Source organism: Bufo gargarizans, unplaced genomic scaffold (genome assembly GCF_014858855.1).
Source record: "Bufo gargarizans isolate SCDJY-AF-19 unplaced genomic scaffold, ASM1485885v1 fragScaff_scaffold_695_pilon, whole genome shotgun sequence".
NCBI lineage: Eukaryota > Metazoa > Chordata > Amphibia > Anura > Bufonidae > Bufo > Bufo gargarizans.
This window is the reverse complement of record NW_025334168.1, coordinates 375,231-389,535: the sequence shown is the minus strand read 5'-3', so window position 1 is coordinate 389,535 and position 14,305 is coordinate 375,231. Positions and strand designations below refer to the sequence as shown.

Sequence of the window (14,305 nt, the reverse complement as noted above, 5' to 3'; positions counted from 1 at the left end):
GGGAAATCTCACAGCGGAGTTCAGCTGGACACCCGGACACTGTGCATAAATATATTTATTTAACAGAAAAAATGGCCTTTAGATCTCCCTACCCCCACACTGCGCAGGCGCGGAAATCGAATGGATGTTCTGTAGTTAGCCGCGCTTGCGCACTGGGCCGTAATCTCTTCCTATCCTAAGGCTGGTGAGGCTCTCCGGCGCATGCACAGTGTCCAGCTGAACTCCGCTGTGAGATTTCCCTAAACCGTAGTTTTGCACATGCGCAGATCGGCACAACTCCGGCACGCCTCCTCACGTCATTTCTGGTGCGACCGGAAGTTACGAGGTAGAGAAGTCTCACGAAGTAGGGTAATGTAACGTTACACCGGCATTTGGCCTCCCACAATCAGATTTTGATGTCCTATTCTGACAGGTATTGATGACTTATTCTCATGCTTGCTCATGAATGTCAGATTTTTCAGGGTCCGACACCTGGTACCACATCCATTCAGTTATTTCAGGTTGGCACTAGAAACTGTACACTTAGTTCATAGTTTCTGACACCAGTGGATGGAACCTGCTGCTTCTGGCTCAGTCCACTCTATAGCTCCTGGCGGCTGTCTGAAGCAGCTCATCAGTGGGGTGCGGAGTTTCTGAACACCCCGGATTTGATATTGGTTGCCTATCCTAAGGGTAGGCCATCGGTATCTAAGGGCTCTTTCACACCTGCGTTCTTGTCTTCCGGCATAGAGTTCCGTCGTCGGGGCTCTATGCCGGAAGAATCCTGATCAGTTTTATCCTAATGCATTCTGAATGGAGTGAAATCCGTTCAGGATGTCTTCAGTTCCGGAACGGAACGTTTTTTGGCCGAAGAAAATACCGCAGCATGCTGCGCTTTTTGCTCCGGCCAAAAATCCTGAAGACTTGCCGCAAGGCCGGATCCGGAATTAATGCCCATTGAAAGGCATTGATCCGGATCCGGCCTTAAGCTAAATGTCGTTTCGGCGCATTGCCGGATCCGACATATAGCTTTTTTAGAGTGGTTACCATGGCTGCCGGGACGCTAAAGTCCTGGCAGCCATGGTAAAGTGGAGCGGGGGAGCAGCATACTTACCGTTTGTGCGGCTCCCGGGGCGCTCCACGCGCATGGATGACGTGATCGCATGGCACGTCATCCATGCGCATGGGGCGCTCTGACGTCACTCTGGAGCGCCCCGGGAGCCGCGCGGACTGTAAGTATACCGCTCCCCCGCTCCTACTATGGCAACCAGGACTTTAATAGCGTCCTGGGTGCCATAGTAACACTGAAAGCATTTTGAAGACGGATCCGTCTTCAAATGCTTTCAGTACACTTGCGTTTTTCCGGATCCGGCGTGTAATTCCGGCAAGTGGAGTACACGCCGGATCCGGACAACGCAAGTGTGAAAGAGGCCTAAGTACCAGAAAACCTCTTTAAAGGTTTGGCTCAAGCTGTATGGGGGGGATTTATCACCTCCCTGTGCTTCCTTTTTGACTTAAAAAAAAAAGTCCCCAACCTCTTGTTTGCAAGTTTAGTAGTACTTGGAACAAATTTTGTTACTGTTGGCATTTCTGCGCTGCCAGCGGGTCTGCCACAAGTATTTTCTTTTGCTCCTGTTTTCAAGTGCACATGAAGACCAAAATCTATGGCAGCTCCGAGCGCAATACTCAGTGCTGCACTCACATGGTGCAGATTTGTCACTCCCACGGTCGTCATCCTGAGATTTGCATTTGCAGAGTGTAGTAGAGGTAATGGTAGTGCTTGCGCATGCACAGAGGCATCAGTAAATGCAGATGATTGAGGACTGTGTATATGCGTTACCTGTTGCGACCAAACTGAAAAACAAAGACACATGTGGAATACCTTTAAGAGAGTAACATTAGCTGTGCAATACCAAAAATGTAAATGTACTGGGGGAGAATTATCAAACTGGTGTAAAGTAGAACTGGCTTAGTTGCCCATAGCAACCAATCAGATTCCACCTTTCATTTTCCAAAGGAGCTGTGGAAGGTGGAATCTGATTGGTTGCTATGGGCAACTAAGCCAGGTCTACTTTACACCAGTTTGATAAATTTCCCCCATTGTACATATGTTTTAACTGCACCCTGGATTAGTTTAGTGCTGTTTACATGAATGTGAAATCCAGGCTTATCATGAAATCCTGGTATCTTCTGCCCTGTGTAGGACTTGCGTATCCGTTGCACCACCAATGCTGCTGCGCTCACACTAGCCGCAGGCTCCTTCACTCGGGTCCTGACAGGATGTGTTCCTGAGTCTACCTGTCCAGTCTAGACCTGAGCAGGAGAGCACAGCATCATGGCGGACAGGTAAGTCCTGACCAAAGTAGGTTTCCTACATCGGACAGAAGATGGCAGGATTTTATGAAAATCTCAGAGAACCCCTTTAACCACCTCCGGACCGCCTAACGCACATGTGCGTTCCGGAGGTGGCATCGCTGCGCACAGTCACGCATATACGCGTCATCTCGCGAGACGCGAGATGACGCGAGTATGCGCCCGCGCGTGCGCAGTTCGCGCCGGCATTTCTTCGAGAAGCATTTCGTCAGCAACCTGCCAGCCAATGATCGTGGCTGGCAGGTTGCTGATTTTTAAAAAAGCCAATCAAAGTGCCAGATAGCAGATCATATTTGTAAATATGATCTGTTATATGGCTGCCTGCTCCTCTGCTGGTTCTTTTCGTCGGTTGGATCCAGCAGAGGAGCAGGCTTCACAGTGAGTACACCAACACTACACACTTAGACCCTGATCACCCCCCTGAACCCCAATTAACCCTTTGATCACCTCTTTGATCACCCCCTGTCAATCACAAGTGAAAAGAAAAAAGTGATCAGTGCAAACTGTCACTTTTTTTTTTCACTGTTATTGACAGTTAGGTTTTAGGTATAGTTTAGGTCCCTTGGTTAGGTAGTTAGCGATCAGTTAGCGCCCAGCCCACCGCACCGCAGTCCGTTATTCGCTGATTAGCGTATCGCTAATCAGCATTTGTACTTTTATAGTATCTGAAAGTGATCAAAACTGATCACGGTCAGATCTATAATAGTACTAGTGTCACTTTAGCTCGCCCTCCACCCAAAACGCAGTGTTTGCCCGATCAGGCCTGATCGGTCGCCCACACGTGCGTTCGCCCACACCCGCCCCACCGCAGTGACAAAAAAAAAATATTTTTTTGATCACTGCACATTCACTTTACACGCACTGCGGCGATAAAAAAATCAGTTTTGATATTTTTTATCAACCGCAGCGGCCTCCGGTACTTCGCTAGGCTCCCCTTTGTAAGACAGGCTTGCTTTTTTTTTCTTGGGTAGTCTCAGGGAATACCCCTAAATTTAGTTGCCCACATGTCAAACAGGGGGTATTCTTCTGAAGAGGCCTACAGGCTTCTGACCCAGTCGGATGAGGAGTGGGAGCCCTCATCTGATGAATCCAGCGGGTCAGAATACGAACCTGTAGAAAGCAGTGGCTCTCTGACCCAAAGTTCGGACGAGGAGGCTGAGGTCCCTGATACCACCAGGCGTACCCGGCCCCGTGTCGCTAGACCGCAGGTTGCGCAGGATCCGCTTCAAGAGCAGCAGAGTGGGGCTGGTGCTGTCGGATTACGTGGTGAGGCATACACCAGCAGCCCAGCCCTCCCTGGACCTAGTACCAGCACTGCCGTACAACCTGGTGAAGTAGCGAGCACCAGAAGGGCAGTTGAAGCTGGTACAGTGGCACGTGCAGTAGTGACCCCGTCGCAGCCACCGCAAAGACGTGCCCGTAGAGCCCCTAGAATCCCAGAGGTGCTGGCAAACCCTGATTGGCAGTCCCCAACTTCAGCCGCACCCGTAGTTTTCCCTTTCACCGCCCAGTCTGGAGTTCGGGTTGAGACGGCTCAGATCGGTTCGGCCCTGGGATTTTTTGAGCTGTTCTTGACTGCGGAGCTTTTAGACTTAGTCGTGGCAGAGACAAACCGGTATGCCACACAATTTATCACCGCTAACCCGGGAAGCTTTTATGCCCAGCCTTTCCGGTGGAAACCAGTCCAAGTTTCCGAACTTAAAACTTTTCTGGGCCTCCTCCTCAACATGGGCCTGACAAAAAAACATGAATTGCGGTCATATTGGTCCACGAACCCGATTCATCACATGCCCATGTTCTCTGCTGCTATGTCCAGGGCACGTTTTGAGGCCATCCTGCGGTTCCTGCACTTTAGTGACAACACCGCCTCCCGTCCCAGGGGCCACCCTGCTTTTGACCGGCTCCACAAAATTCGGCCCCTCATAGACCATTTCAACCAGAAATTTGCAGATATTTATACCCCAGAGCAAAACATCTGCATAGACGAGTCCCTGATACATTTTACCGGGCGCCTTGGCTTCAAGCAATACATCCCAAGCAAGCGCGCCCGGTATGGGGTCAAATTGTATAAGCTCTGTGAAAGGGCCACAGGCTATACCCACAAATTTCGGGTCTATGAGGGAAAAGATCAGACCCTGGAGCCGGTCGGTTGCCCTGACTACCTGGGGAGCAGTGGGAAGACAGTTTGGGACTTGGTGTCACCCTTATTCGGCAAGGGGTACCATCTTTATGTGGACAATTTTTACACAAGTGTGGCCCTCTTTAGGCATTTGTTTCTAGAACGGATTGGCGCCTGTGGTACCGCGCGAACTAGTCGCGCGGGCTTCCCCCAACGGCTCGTTACCACCCGTCTTGCAAGGGGGCAGAGGGCCGCACTGTGTAACGAAGAACTGCTCGCGGTGAAATGGAGAGACAAGCGTGACGTTTACATGCTCTCCTCCATTCACGCAGACACGACAATACAAATTGAGCGAGCAACCCGTGTCATTGAAAAGCCCCTCTCAGTCCACGACTATAACCTCCACATGGGAGGGGTCGACTTCAATGACCAGATGTTGTCTCCGTATTTAGTTTCCCGACGCACCAGACGCTGGTATAAGAAGGTGTCTGTATATTTAATTCAATTGGCTCTGTACAATAGTTTTGTTCTCTACAGTAAGGCTGGGAGAACTGGATCCTTCCTCAAATTTCAGGAAGAGATCATTGAGAACCTCCTGTATCCAGGAGGTTCCGTGGCCCCAACCACCAGTGTAGTTAGCCGTCTACACGAGCGACATTTCCCCAATGTCGTTCCTGGTACCTCAACCCAACCGTCACCCCGAAAAAGATGTCGTGTCTGTAGCAGGAGTGGAATAAGGCGTGACACCCGTTATTTCTGTCCTGACTGTCCGGACCACCCTGCCCTATGCTTTGGAGAGTGTTTCCGGAAGTACCACTCACAGGTACACTATTAGCATAGGGATCATCTCACCAGGACAGGCACACAGGGCTATTAGGGCCCATTCACTCACTGCTGCTGCAAACGTCTCCTTTCACATGGGACAAAGTGCATAACGCACTTCGCCACATCTTTGGGCGATTTGCGCTTTGCACATTGACCCATGGGGAAGGAGAGGTTTGTTCTATAAAGGTAAAAAAACAAAAAAAAAAACAGGTAAGCAAACAGGTTAATGTTTAGTTCCAAAAGTTAAAGTTACATGTTCTGTTCCAAAGTTAATAAAATTATTGCGTTGTGGCCTGTTTTTTTCTTTTTTTTTTTTTTTGTCTTTTTACCTTCCAGGTGGACCAACCGATCTACTAGCTGCAGCACCGATGTGCATTCTGACAGAAGCATTGCGCTGCTGTCAGATTACACGCAAGTCGGTGTATGCGGCGCTGCAAGACGAGATTTCTACTCTGCAGTGACAGATACGTTTGCCGAGGCATACGAGCTGAGGAGGAGGCGGCGTTCCTATGCTTTGGCAAGCACTTTGTATGTATATATATATATATATAAAAAAAAATATCCCGGCAATGATTTATTCATCCACATCGATTGATGCGAATGGAGAAATCTGGTTTGCCAGGGCATACGAGCTAAGTGGGTATGGATGTAGGGCGGAGCTCCTATGTCCTGGCAGACGCCTTTCCCCTCCATTTTTTTTTTTTGGCAGAGATTTTTTCATCCACATTGATCGATGCGAATGAAGAAATCTGTGCCGTTCATTTTTTTCTTTCAGCCCAGAGGCTGAACGGAAAAAAAAAAACTCATTACCTGTATGCTCAATATAAGGAGAATAGCAGAAACTCCTAATGCTGGCCATACATGTAATGATTGCGGAGACCCTCAAATGCCAGGGCAGTACAAACACCCCACAACTGACCCCATTTTGGAAAGAAGACACCCCAAGGTATTTGCTGAGGGGCATATTGAGTCCATGAAAGATTGAAATTTTTGTCCTAAGTTAGCGGAAAGTGAGACTTTGTGAGAAAAAACAAAAAAAAATCAATTTCCGCTAACTTATGCGAAAAAAAAAAAATTTCTTTGAACTTGCCAGGCCCCTCATTGGATACCTTGGGGTGTCTTCTTTCCAAAGTGGGGTCACATGTGGGGTATTTATACTGCCCTGGCTTTTTAGGGGCCCTAAAGCGTGAGAAGAAGTCTGGGATCCAAATGTCTAAAAATGCCCTCCTAAAAGGAATTTGGGCCCCTTTGCGCATCTAGGCTGCAAAAAAGTGTGACACATGTGGTATCGCCGTACTCAGGAGAAGTTGGGGAATGTGTTTTGGGGTGTCATTTTACATATACCCATGCTGGGTGAGAAAAATATCTTGGTCAAATGCCAACTTTGTATAAAAAAATGGGAAAAGTTGTCGTTTGCCAAGATATTTCTCTCACCCAGCATGGGTATATGTAAAATGACACCCCAAAACACATTCCCCAACTTCTCCTGAGTACGGCGATACCACATGTGTGACACTTTTTTGCTGCCAAGGTGGGCAAAGGGGCACATATTCCAAAGTGCACCTTTCGGATTTCACCGGTCATTTCTTACACATTTTGATTGCAAGGTACTTCTCACACATTTGGGCCCCTAAATTGCCAGGGCAGTATAACTACCCCACAAGTGACCCCATTTTGGAAAGAAGACACCCCAAGGTATTCTGTGAGGGGCATGGTGAGTTCCTAGAATTTTTTATTTTTTGTCGCAAGTTAGTGGAATATGAGACTTTGTAAGAAAAAAAAAAAATAATAAAATCATCATCATTTTCCGCTAACTTGTGACAAAAAATAAAAAGTTCTATGAACTCACTATGCCCATCAGCGAATACCTTAGGGTGTCTACTTTCCGAAATGGGGTCATTTGTGGGGTAGTTATACTGTTTGGGCATTGTAGAACCTCAGGAAACATGACAGGTGCTCAGAAAGTCAGAGCTGCTTCAAAAAGCGGAAATTCACATTTTTGTACCATAGTTTGTAAATGCTATAACTTTTACCCAAACCATTTTTTTTTTGCCCAAACATTTTTTTTTAATCAAAGACATGTAGAACTATAAATTTAGCGAAAAATTTATATATGGATGTCGTTTTTTTTGCAAAATTTCACAGCTGAAAGTGAAAAATGTCATTTTTTTGCAAAAAAATCGTTATATTTTGATTAATAACAAAAAAAGTAAAAATGTCAGCAGCAATAAAATACCACCAAATGAAAGCTCCATTAGTGAGAAGAAAAGGAGGTAAAATTCATTTGGGTGGTAAGTTGCATGACCGAGCGATAAACGGTGAAAGGAGTGTAGTGCCGAAGTGTAAAAAGTGGCCTGGTCATGAAGGGGGTTTCACCTAGCGGGGCTGAAGTGGTTAAGGTCCATTAACACGGTGGGGGGGCATGGTCAGTCCATGTAGGATTATCTGATTAACACATTTATAATATATAATTATCAATCAATATCTCACTGCTAATGTCTCTCTTTTTCAGAACCCTGGATTTGATTTTAGTGGAGCAGAAATTTCAGGAAACTACAGCAAAGGGGGGCCTGACTTTACCAATTTACAGAAGTAAACCACTTATCAAAGGACTTTTTATACTTTACCAGTTTCCGGTTAGAAATAAATGGATGAAACGTAATCTTTTTTTAATCGTTGCTAATAAGGTGTACAGCATTGCAGGATACTGGAAAATGCATGCTAAAATATGATGTCTGTTTCTGGAAATGATTTAGGTTTCGCCATGAAATTCTGTTGGCCACCAGATGGCGCAGTGTCTACTTCATTGTAAGTGACAGTGGGCAGTCTGATAGACCACGTTTACTAAGACTCATTCATGTAAAATATGCGGAGAGGGAAGTTAGTGAAAGCTTGCTTTGTATGCCTCTTTGGCATGTTTTACCTCTCTAGAAACAGATATAAATTTGCTCCATTTCTGCAATTAATATTTGGCTAAAACTATGGGGGTCATTTATTAAGATCAGCGTTTTAGACCCCGATCTTAATACTGGCGGTGGATGAGCCGAATTTATGCAGGGCACCGGCCTCTACATAACTTCAGTGTATCCGCCACCTGTCTAAATGTACGCCAGCTTCCCAGGTGCCATAGATTTACACCATTTTCTAAACCTAAAACAATCGTAGAAAATGGTGGCCCACCCGCTTTTTTTTTTAGACCTGGCGTGAGCGGGGAAAAGTCACAGATTTTGGCACAAATAACCTGTTGTATATCTGTTAGTAAATGACCCCCTTTGTCTCCTAGAAGACCAAAGCCACAAAATTTGACTAGATAGAAAAAAAAAAAGCTTGGCCTCAGTTCCAATGCGATGTTCAAAAAGTTGCATTTTGCCCCCACTTCCCTGACTGTGCTGCTTCATTTTTTGTCCTACTTTGGGATTTTTTTACTATTATAATGCAGTGGAATACTCATTATTAAAGGGGTTGCTCAGGGATAGAAAAACATGGATTTTTTATTCCAAAAACAGCTCCACACCTGTCCACAGGTTATGCGTGGTATTACACCTCAATCTTATTCATCTCAAGGGAGTTGAGCTGCAATATCGGGCACAATCCATGTGGCAGTGTTTTCTTTAATCCTGGGCAACCCCTTTAATTATACTTTGCAGTCTGTGTATGTAAAATGCAGGCAGCTGTTAGGGCTTATTCACACTTCAGTCAGTATTGCACGAGTATTTTTTTATCAGGAGCAAACACATCTAATGGGTAATATAAAGATTTACGCTTCTTTTTCTTGCAGCCTTGTCTCATTTGAGTATTCAAGAATAGAAAAAAGCTGGCATCCTTAGTATGAACATTGGGCAGTGCATTCACCCGAGCCCCTTCAAACAGCTGGGGTAAACGGTCACTCACAGTCAGCCCCTTACTGATCTGATATTGATAGGCCATCAGTATTAGAAAGCTGGATTTAAGGCCTCATGACATTACTGTATTTTTTGTCTGCATATTTTGCATATCAGACGTGGACCCATTCATTTCCATGGGGCTGCAAAAGATGTCCGTTCCGCGACTGAGCAAAAAGATAGAACTTGTCCTGTTCTTGTCTTCATTGTGAGCAATAATAGGCATTTCTACAATAGCACAGGGACGTGTGCATGAGGCCTAAGTATGTATTGGTGCTGGGTTATCTCACAATGGAGGTGTGTCCGCTCTGAGCTGAAATGTTCACACCTGAACCTGAATATCTGTTCAGTTTTTGTATGATCGCATGGTTTGGCACAGTAGTGTGTCCGCCGTTTTACTACACTTACTGCTGAAGACTAGAAATCACTTCAGTTTAGAGGATTTCATGTACTCATGTGGACCTGGTAAGCAATTTCCAACCAAATATCAGAAAAACCAGGGGAGAACACACCATACTCAGCTGCCACGAGGCCCAGAATCTAAGGCTGCTTTCACACTTGCGTTGTAATATTGTGATCCGGCAGAGGATCTAAATACCGGGGGGGAAAAAAATCTGTTTCGTCCTAGAATGGAAAAAGATCCGTCGTCCGTTCCTGCAGCATTCCGCTGCAAGCTGTGTTTTTCTGTCCAGTCATATAGACAGATCCAGCACTGAAAACAGTGTAAGTCAATGGTGACCGATCCGTTTTTTTTTTTTATGTTTTTTGTTTTTAGGAGCCTGAAAAACCGAATCAGTCACCCATTGACTTTCGGTGTATTTTGTGTTCTTTTCCGTTTTGATTTCACACAACCGTATCCTGTGTGTAAAATCAAAACAGATCCTTTAATTCTGGTATTGAGATCCAATACTGGAATCCTGCTCACATTCTAGGACAGGTTGCTTGTGACCATTTTACATCATTCAAGAAGAACCCCTTAAAATGCCTAATAGTACCTGCTTCAGAAAATATGTCTTCCTCTTAGTGGGAACTAGTCAAATCAGAACTGTGTGAATTGTCTCCTCCGCCACAAGTGTAAAAAGGTCAGTTCCTGAAATAAACTACGGTATATCAAAGGTCTGCAAACAGTTTTTCTCCAGCAACCCACAGCATACCCTTACCCTAAGTTCACACCTGAGCGTTTTACAGCGCGTTCCTACGCGCTGTAAAACGCTCAACACTGGAAAACCAATGCTTCCCTATGGACCTGATTCACACTTGAGCGTTTTACAGCGCGTTTGAACGCGCTGTAAAACGCCCGACGCATGAACAAGTTCTTGAGCTTTTTTTTGGGCGTTTGTCGCGCGTTTTGGCCCATAGACTTCAATGGGAACGCGCAACGCTTGAATTTAGCGCGTTTTTGACACATAAAACGCGCGTTCGAACGCGTGTCTTGGATTTTGCAACATGCAGGAAAAGGCCCAACACCAGGTGCAAAGCACAGTTTTGTGGAGAGAATCCAGCATGGAGGAGTCTCTGTGTGACACCGAGAACCTCATCAGGCTGGTGCAAGGAAAACGCTGCCTGTATGACACACAGGATGCCAACTACAAAAATCGGAGGAGCAGGCAGCAGGCCTGGGAGGATATTGGCAAAAGCATCTGGCCAGATTGGAGAAGTTTCACCAAGACAGTGAAACAGGGAAAAGGTATTTCCATGTGTGTTCTAATGTGAAAAGTAAACTCCTTGTGTGCAGTGGTGTCCCAACTATATGTAATATGTCCCAACTATATGTAATAGCCCTGGCCAGCTCTACCTGCAGCCCTCCAGCTGTTGTCAAACGCCACCTCCACAAATGCTGGCCTGTATTGTCCTTGCTGGAGCCTGTGCAGGCATGCATGGACTTGGATTTTAGCAACAGCTGGAGGGACGCAGCATCACCATCCCTGTTCTTGTATATGGGCACTCAGTGGCCTTAGTTTACAAAGAATGATGTGCACATTACCATGTTGTAATAGTGTCCCCTCGCCCCTTTAGTTTTTTAGTACTGTCCTGGTTCACCCTCCCCCACATTCTGGTACAATGCAATGGCCCAGTATGTTCAATTTGAAATGTAGGCCTAAGTTTGGGTTGAGGGATTTGAATCCTAAGTTGTTATTGATATTGTGTACTTTTTAGAATTAGACTGTTTGTGGGCTATGGGTGGCAAGGCATATGTTAGGTGCTTCGGTTTGTAACGTGCCAGTATTGGGCACCTTGATGGGATCTGTTATTTCACCCTCCTTGGCTTATATTCTACTGGCCGAGTATTGACCACTTAAATGGGACACATGATTTCGCCCATATTTATAACCCTTGTTAATGGGCGACTATTGATGGCCACTATAGGGGCATCGTCAAGGGGCACTATATAGGTGATAAAAACAAAATGCACAAAAGATCGTTTCCAAATTTCTAATTTAGCCCTAGTAATAATCAACAAAATTTGAAAATCAAATAATATATAAACACTCTTTTCAGACAAAAAATATAAATGAACATAAACTTAGATGGCTTCCAATTGCCAGGGTAACGCCCCATGTGGTGTCAAAAAATATGCGTTGAAGTGGTCCCGGACAGCTGCACCGTGCCGGTTCCCATGCACACCGCTCGGATTAGGACTCTCAAAGGAATGGCTGAGGGAATCTTCAAAATTAAAGCCATCCCGTACACGGACAAAATTATGCAGAGCACACCCTGCTTTCACGGCCGAGATGGCGGTTTCCAATTTTAAATAAATGGGAGAATGGAGAAAGCGCCATTTGTTAGCTAAAATGCCAAAGGCGCACTCCACCACCCTGCGTGCCCTTGTCAGCCGGTAATTAAATACCCGCCTGGCAATGGAGAGTCCCCGGCTGGAGTACGGCCTCATCAGATGCTCCCCCAGCGCAAAGGCCTCGTCCCCCACAAAAACAAAGGGCATAGCCGGAAAAGTGGTCCCAGGCAGTGTGGTGTTCCCCGGGAGGTCCAGCTCATTATTATTGAGCATTTGCCCAAAGGCAGAATGCCCGAAAACAGCTGAGTCTGAGCTGCTGCCATAGGACCCCACGTCAATGTACCTGAAGCAATAGTTTGCATCACACACCGCAAAAAGAACAAATGAAAAATATTTTTTATAATTAAAAAATTGACTCCCGCTCCTTATGGGCTTCTGAACGCGGATGTGTTTGCCGTCTATTGCGCCGACACAGTTTGGGAAATTGCAGGATTCTAAAAACTGATCCGCAATTTGCAGCCAGTCCTCCTTCTGTGGTTGGGCCATCACAGCAGGATGAAGGACGTCCCAAATTGCCACGCAGGTTTCAGGGACGATCATACTGGCTGTGGACTTCCCGATGAGAAAGGCGAAGTGTAGACTGGCCAATGACTGTCCGGTAGCTAAATACCTGAAACAAATGTAAGAAAATAAAGAGACATGAACAGATGCTTTTTATTTCGTTTTTCATAGTCAACACTATCAAAGGCAAATGGAAAAGCCTGAAAGACGCCTTTATCCGCCATCGCCGCAAAGAAAGGGAGCAGAGGAGCGGATCGTCCCCAGGCGCACGCTCCAGTTATGTGCATGCAGCACAAATGTCATTTTTGATACCGTGCACGGAAATGCGGAGGTGAGTCAAGGGCATGCACATTGAGGAGAGGATGTGGTATGACATTACATACATTCAATTTCATATGGGGAACATACTTACCTATATTTTCCACTTCACAGCACCGATAGTAGCTATCAACTATGAGGAAGAGGACGAGGGCACAATCATGGACCGTGAGCCCGGACCATCTATGGGGCCAATGAGTCCTCCAGCCCCCCCCCCCCCCCCACTCCGAGTTTCGTCAGCCCCATGCAGAATGTCCAAGCCGTACCAGAGGCAAGTCGGCAGCCCCGACATAAAAGGAGGAGAACAGAGAGGCAGGAAGGACAGGCTAATAGGCTGCCTGGATGCCCTGGCACATCCTGTGCCAAAACTTAGCAGCGATGCCTATTTTCTCCTCAGTCTAGAGGAGAAAATGCTACATGTGCCGATACATCTGGTCACAAAAGTAAGGGAGGAGGTGACTAACACCATTGATAAGTATTGCCTCCCTTATGAGATAGCAACGTCTATCAGTGCCCCACAGCATCCCCCACAGCAGCCAGCACAATATGGCCCACTACATCCCCAACATGCACAACAACACCCTCACACATACCCAGCACACGCATACACACAAAGTAACATACAACACCCTCTTGAGACATGGCAGACACAACACACATCATACCCATATCCCTCTTCAAGCACGGGCCCAAGCACCTCCACCATCACCACCACTGAAATGCCACCCGCCAATCAGTCTCGCGGAGCCAGAGAGACACGGTGGGATCCCGAGGCAGAGTTTTCAGGGCCGCAATATGAAACCCTTTGAGAAACTTAGAAGAGGGAAATTCTCCGGCTCAAGGGTTTGGGAGCCAAAAAGGGCACTTATATAGAAAAATGTTTGTAATGTTTTTATGTTATTTATACTACATTGCTCCTAAAACAGTTTAAACACATTTTATTTGGAAATGTATGATGTGAATACATTCACCAAAGTTAAAAAAATTGAAGCAACTGTTTGGACTATTTTTGGAAAGTGAGGGGTAAAACATGGCCAAATGTGGATACATGATGCATGTATGGGATATCTATGCCACACGTTGACAACATACACATCACATACCCCCCGCACAAACACTCATACGTCACAAACAGCAAGAGAAACAGGGCGAAACTCAGATCATGGCACAACACACTGCAAATGGTTTAAATGGCCACAATATAGGCTACTTACCGCAAAGTAATGACCAGTCTTTCCACTGGTGGGATGCAGTCCCGCATGAAGGTGTCCTGACGCTGCAAATGAGGAGACAACAGAACCCGGAGCTCGTCAAAGCTGGGAAACAATAAAATGTTCATAGTTAACTATACAAAAAGCACAAAACACTTAGCTTAACCATTGCAAAAACATTGCAACCACGTATACGTACTAACCTGTGGATGGACATCCTGGTGTAGTCAAAAAACTTGTCCAATGAGCAAATATGTATGCCAACCTCCGTGCCCATGAGGACAACACTGCAGTCAATCACAGA

At 46.0% G+C, this 14,305-nt stretch overlaps 2 protein-coding genes across 2 annotated transcripts in view; one reads left to right on the top strand and one right to left on the bottom strand.

The window, feature by feature from the left end:
- Nucleotides 1-8,028, top strand: part of LOC122922765 (nudC domain-containing protein 2-like) — a 30,133-nt gene extending 22,105 nt beyond the window's left edge. Inside the window, exon 4 of the mRNA XM_044273486.1 lies at nucleotides 7,809-8,028. Coding sequence (XP_044129421.1) covers nucleotides 7,809-7,892 — 84 coding nt within the window. The 3' untranslated portion in view covers nucleotides 7,893-8,028. The remainder of the gene's footprint in view (nucleotides 1-7,808) is intronic.
- A 3,000-nt stretch (nucleotides 8,029-11,028) lies between these two features.
- LOC122922764 (protein ALP1-like) lies at nucleotides 11,029-14,057 on the bottom strand. Its single transcript, XM_044273485.1, has 2 exons — nucleotides 14,005-14,057; nucleotides 11,029-12,581 (listed from the first exon to the last, which is right to left on the bottom strand). Exons 1-2 carry the CDS (start codon nucleotides 14,049-14,051, stop codon nucleotides 11,702-11,704), a joined length of 927 nt encoding a protein of 308 aa, XP_044129420.1. The 5' UTR covers nucleotides 14,052-14,057; the 3' UTR covers nucleotides 11,029-11,701.
- Between the last annotated feature and the right edge of the window lie 248 nt (nucleotides 14,058-14,305).

Coding starts and splice junctions, on each gene's coding strand:
- LOC122922764 (XM_044273485.1), bottom strand. CDS start 14,051: ATGCGGGACTGCATCCCACCAGTGGAAAGACTGGTCATTACTTTGCG. Junction 12,582..14,004: donor AGACTGGTCATTACTTTGCG/GTAAGTAGCCTA, acceptor CATTTGTTTCAG/GTATTTAGCTACCGGACAGT.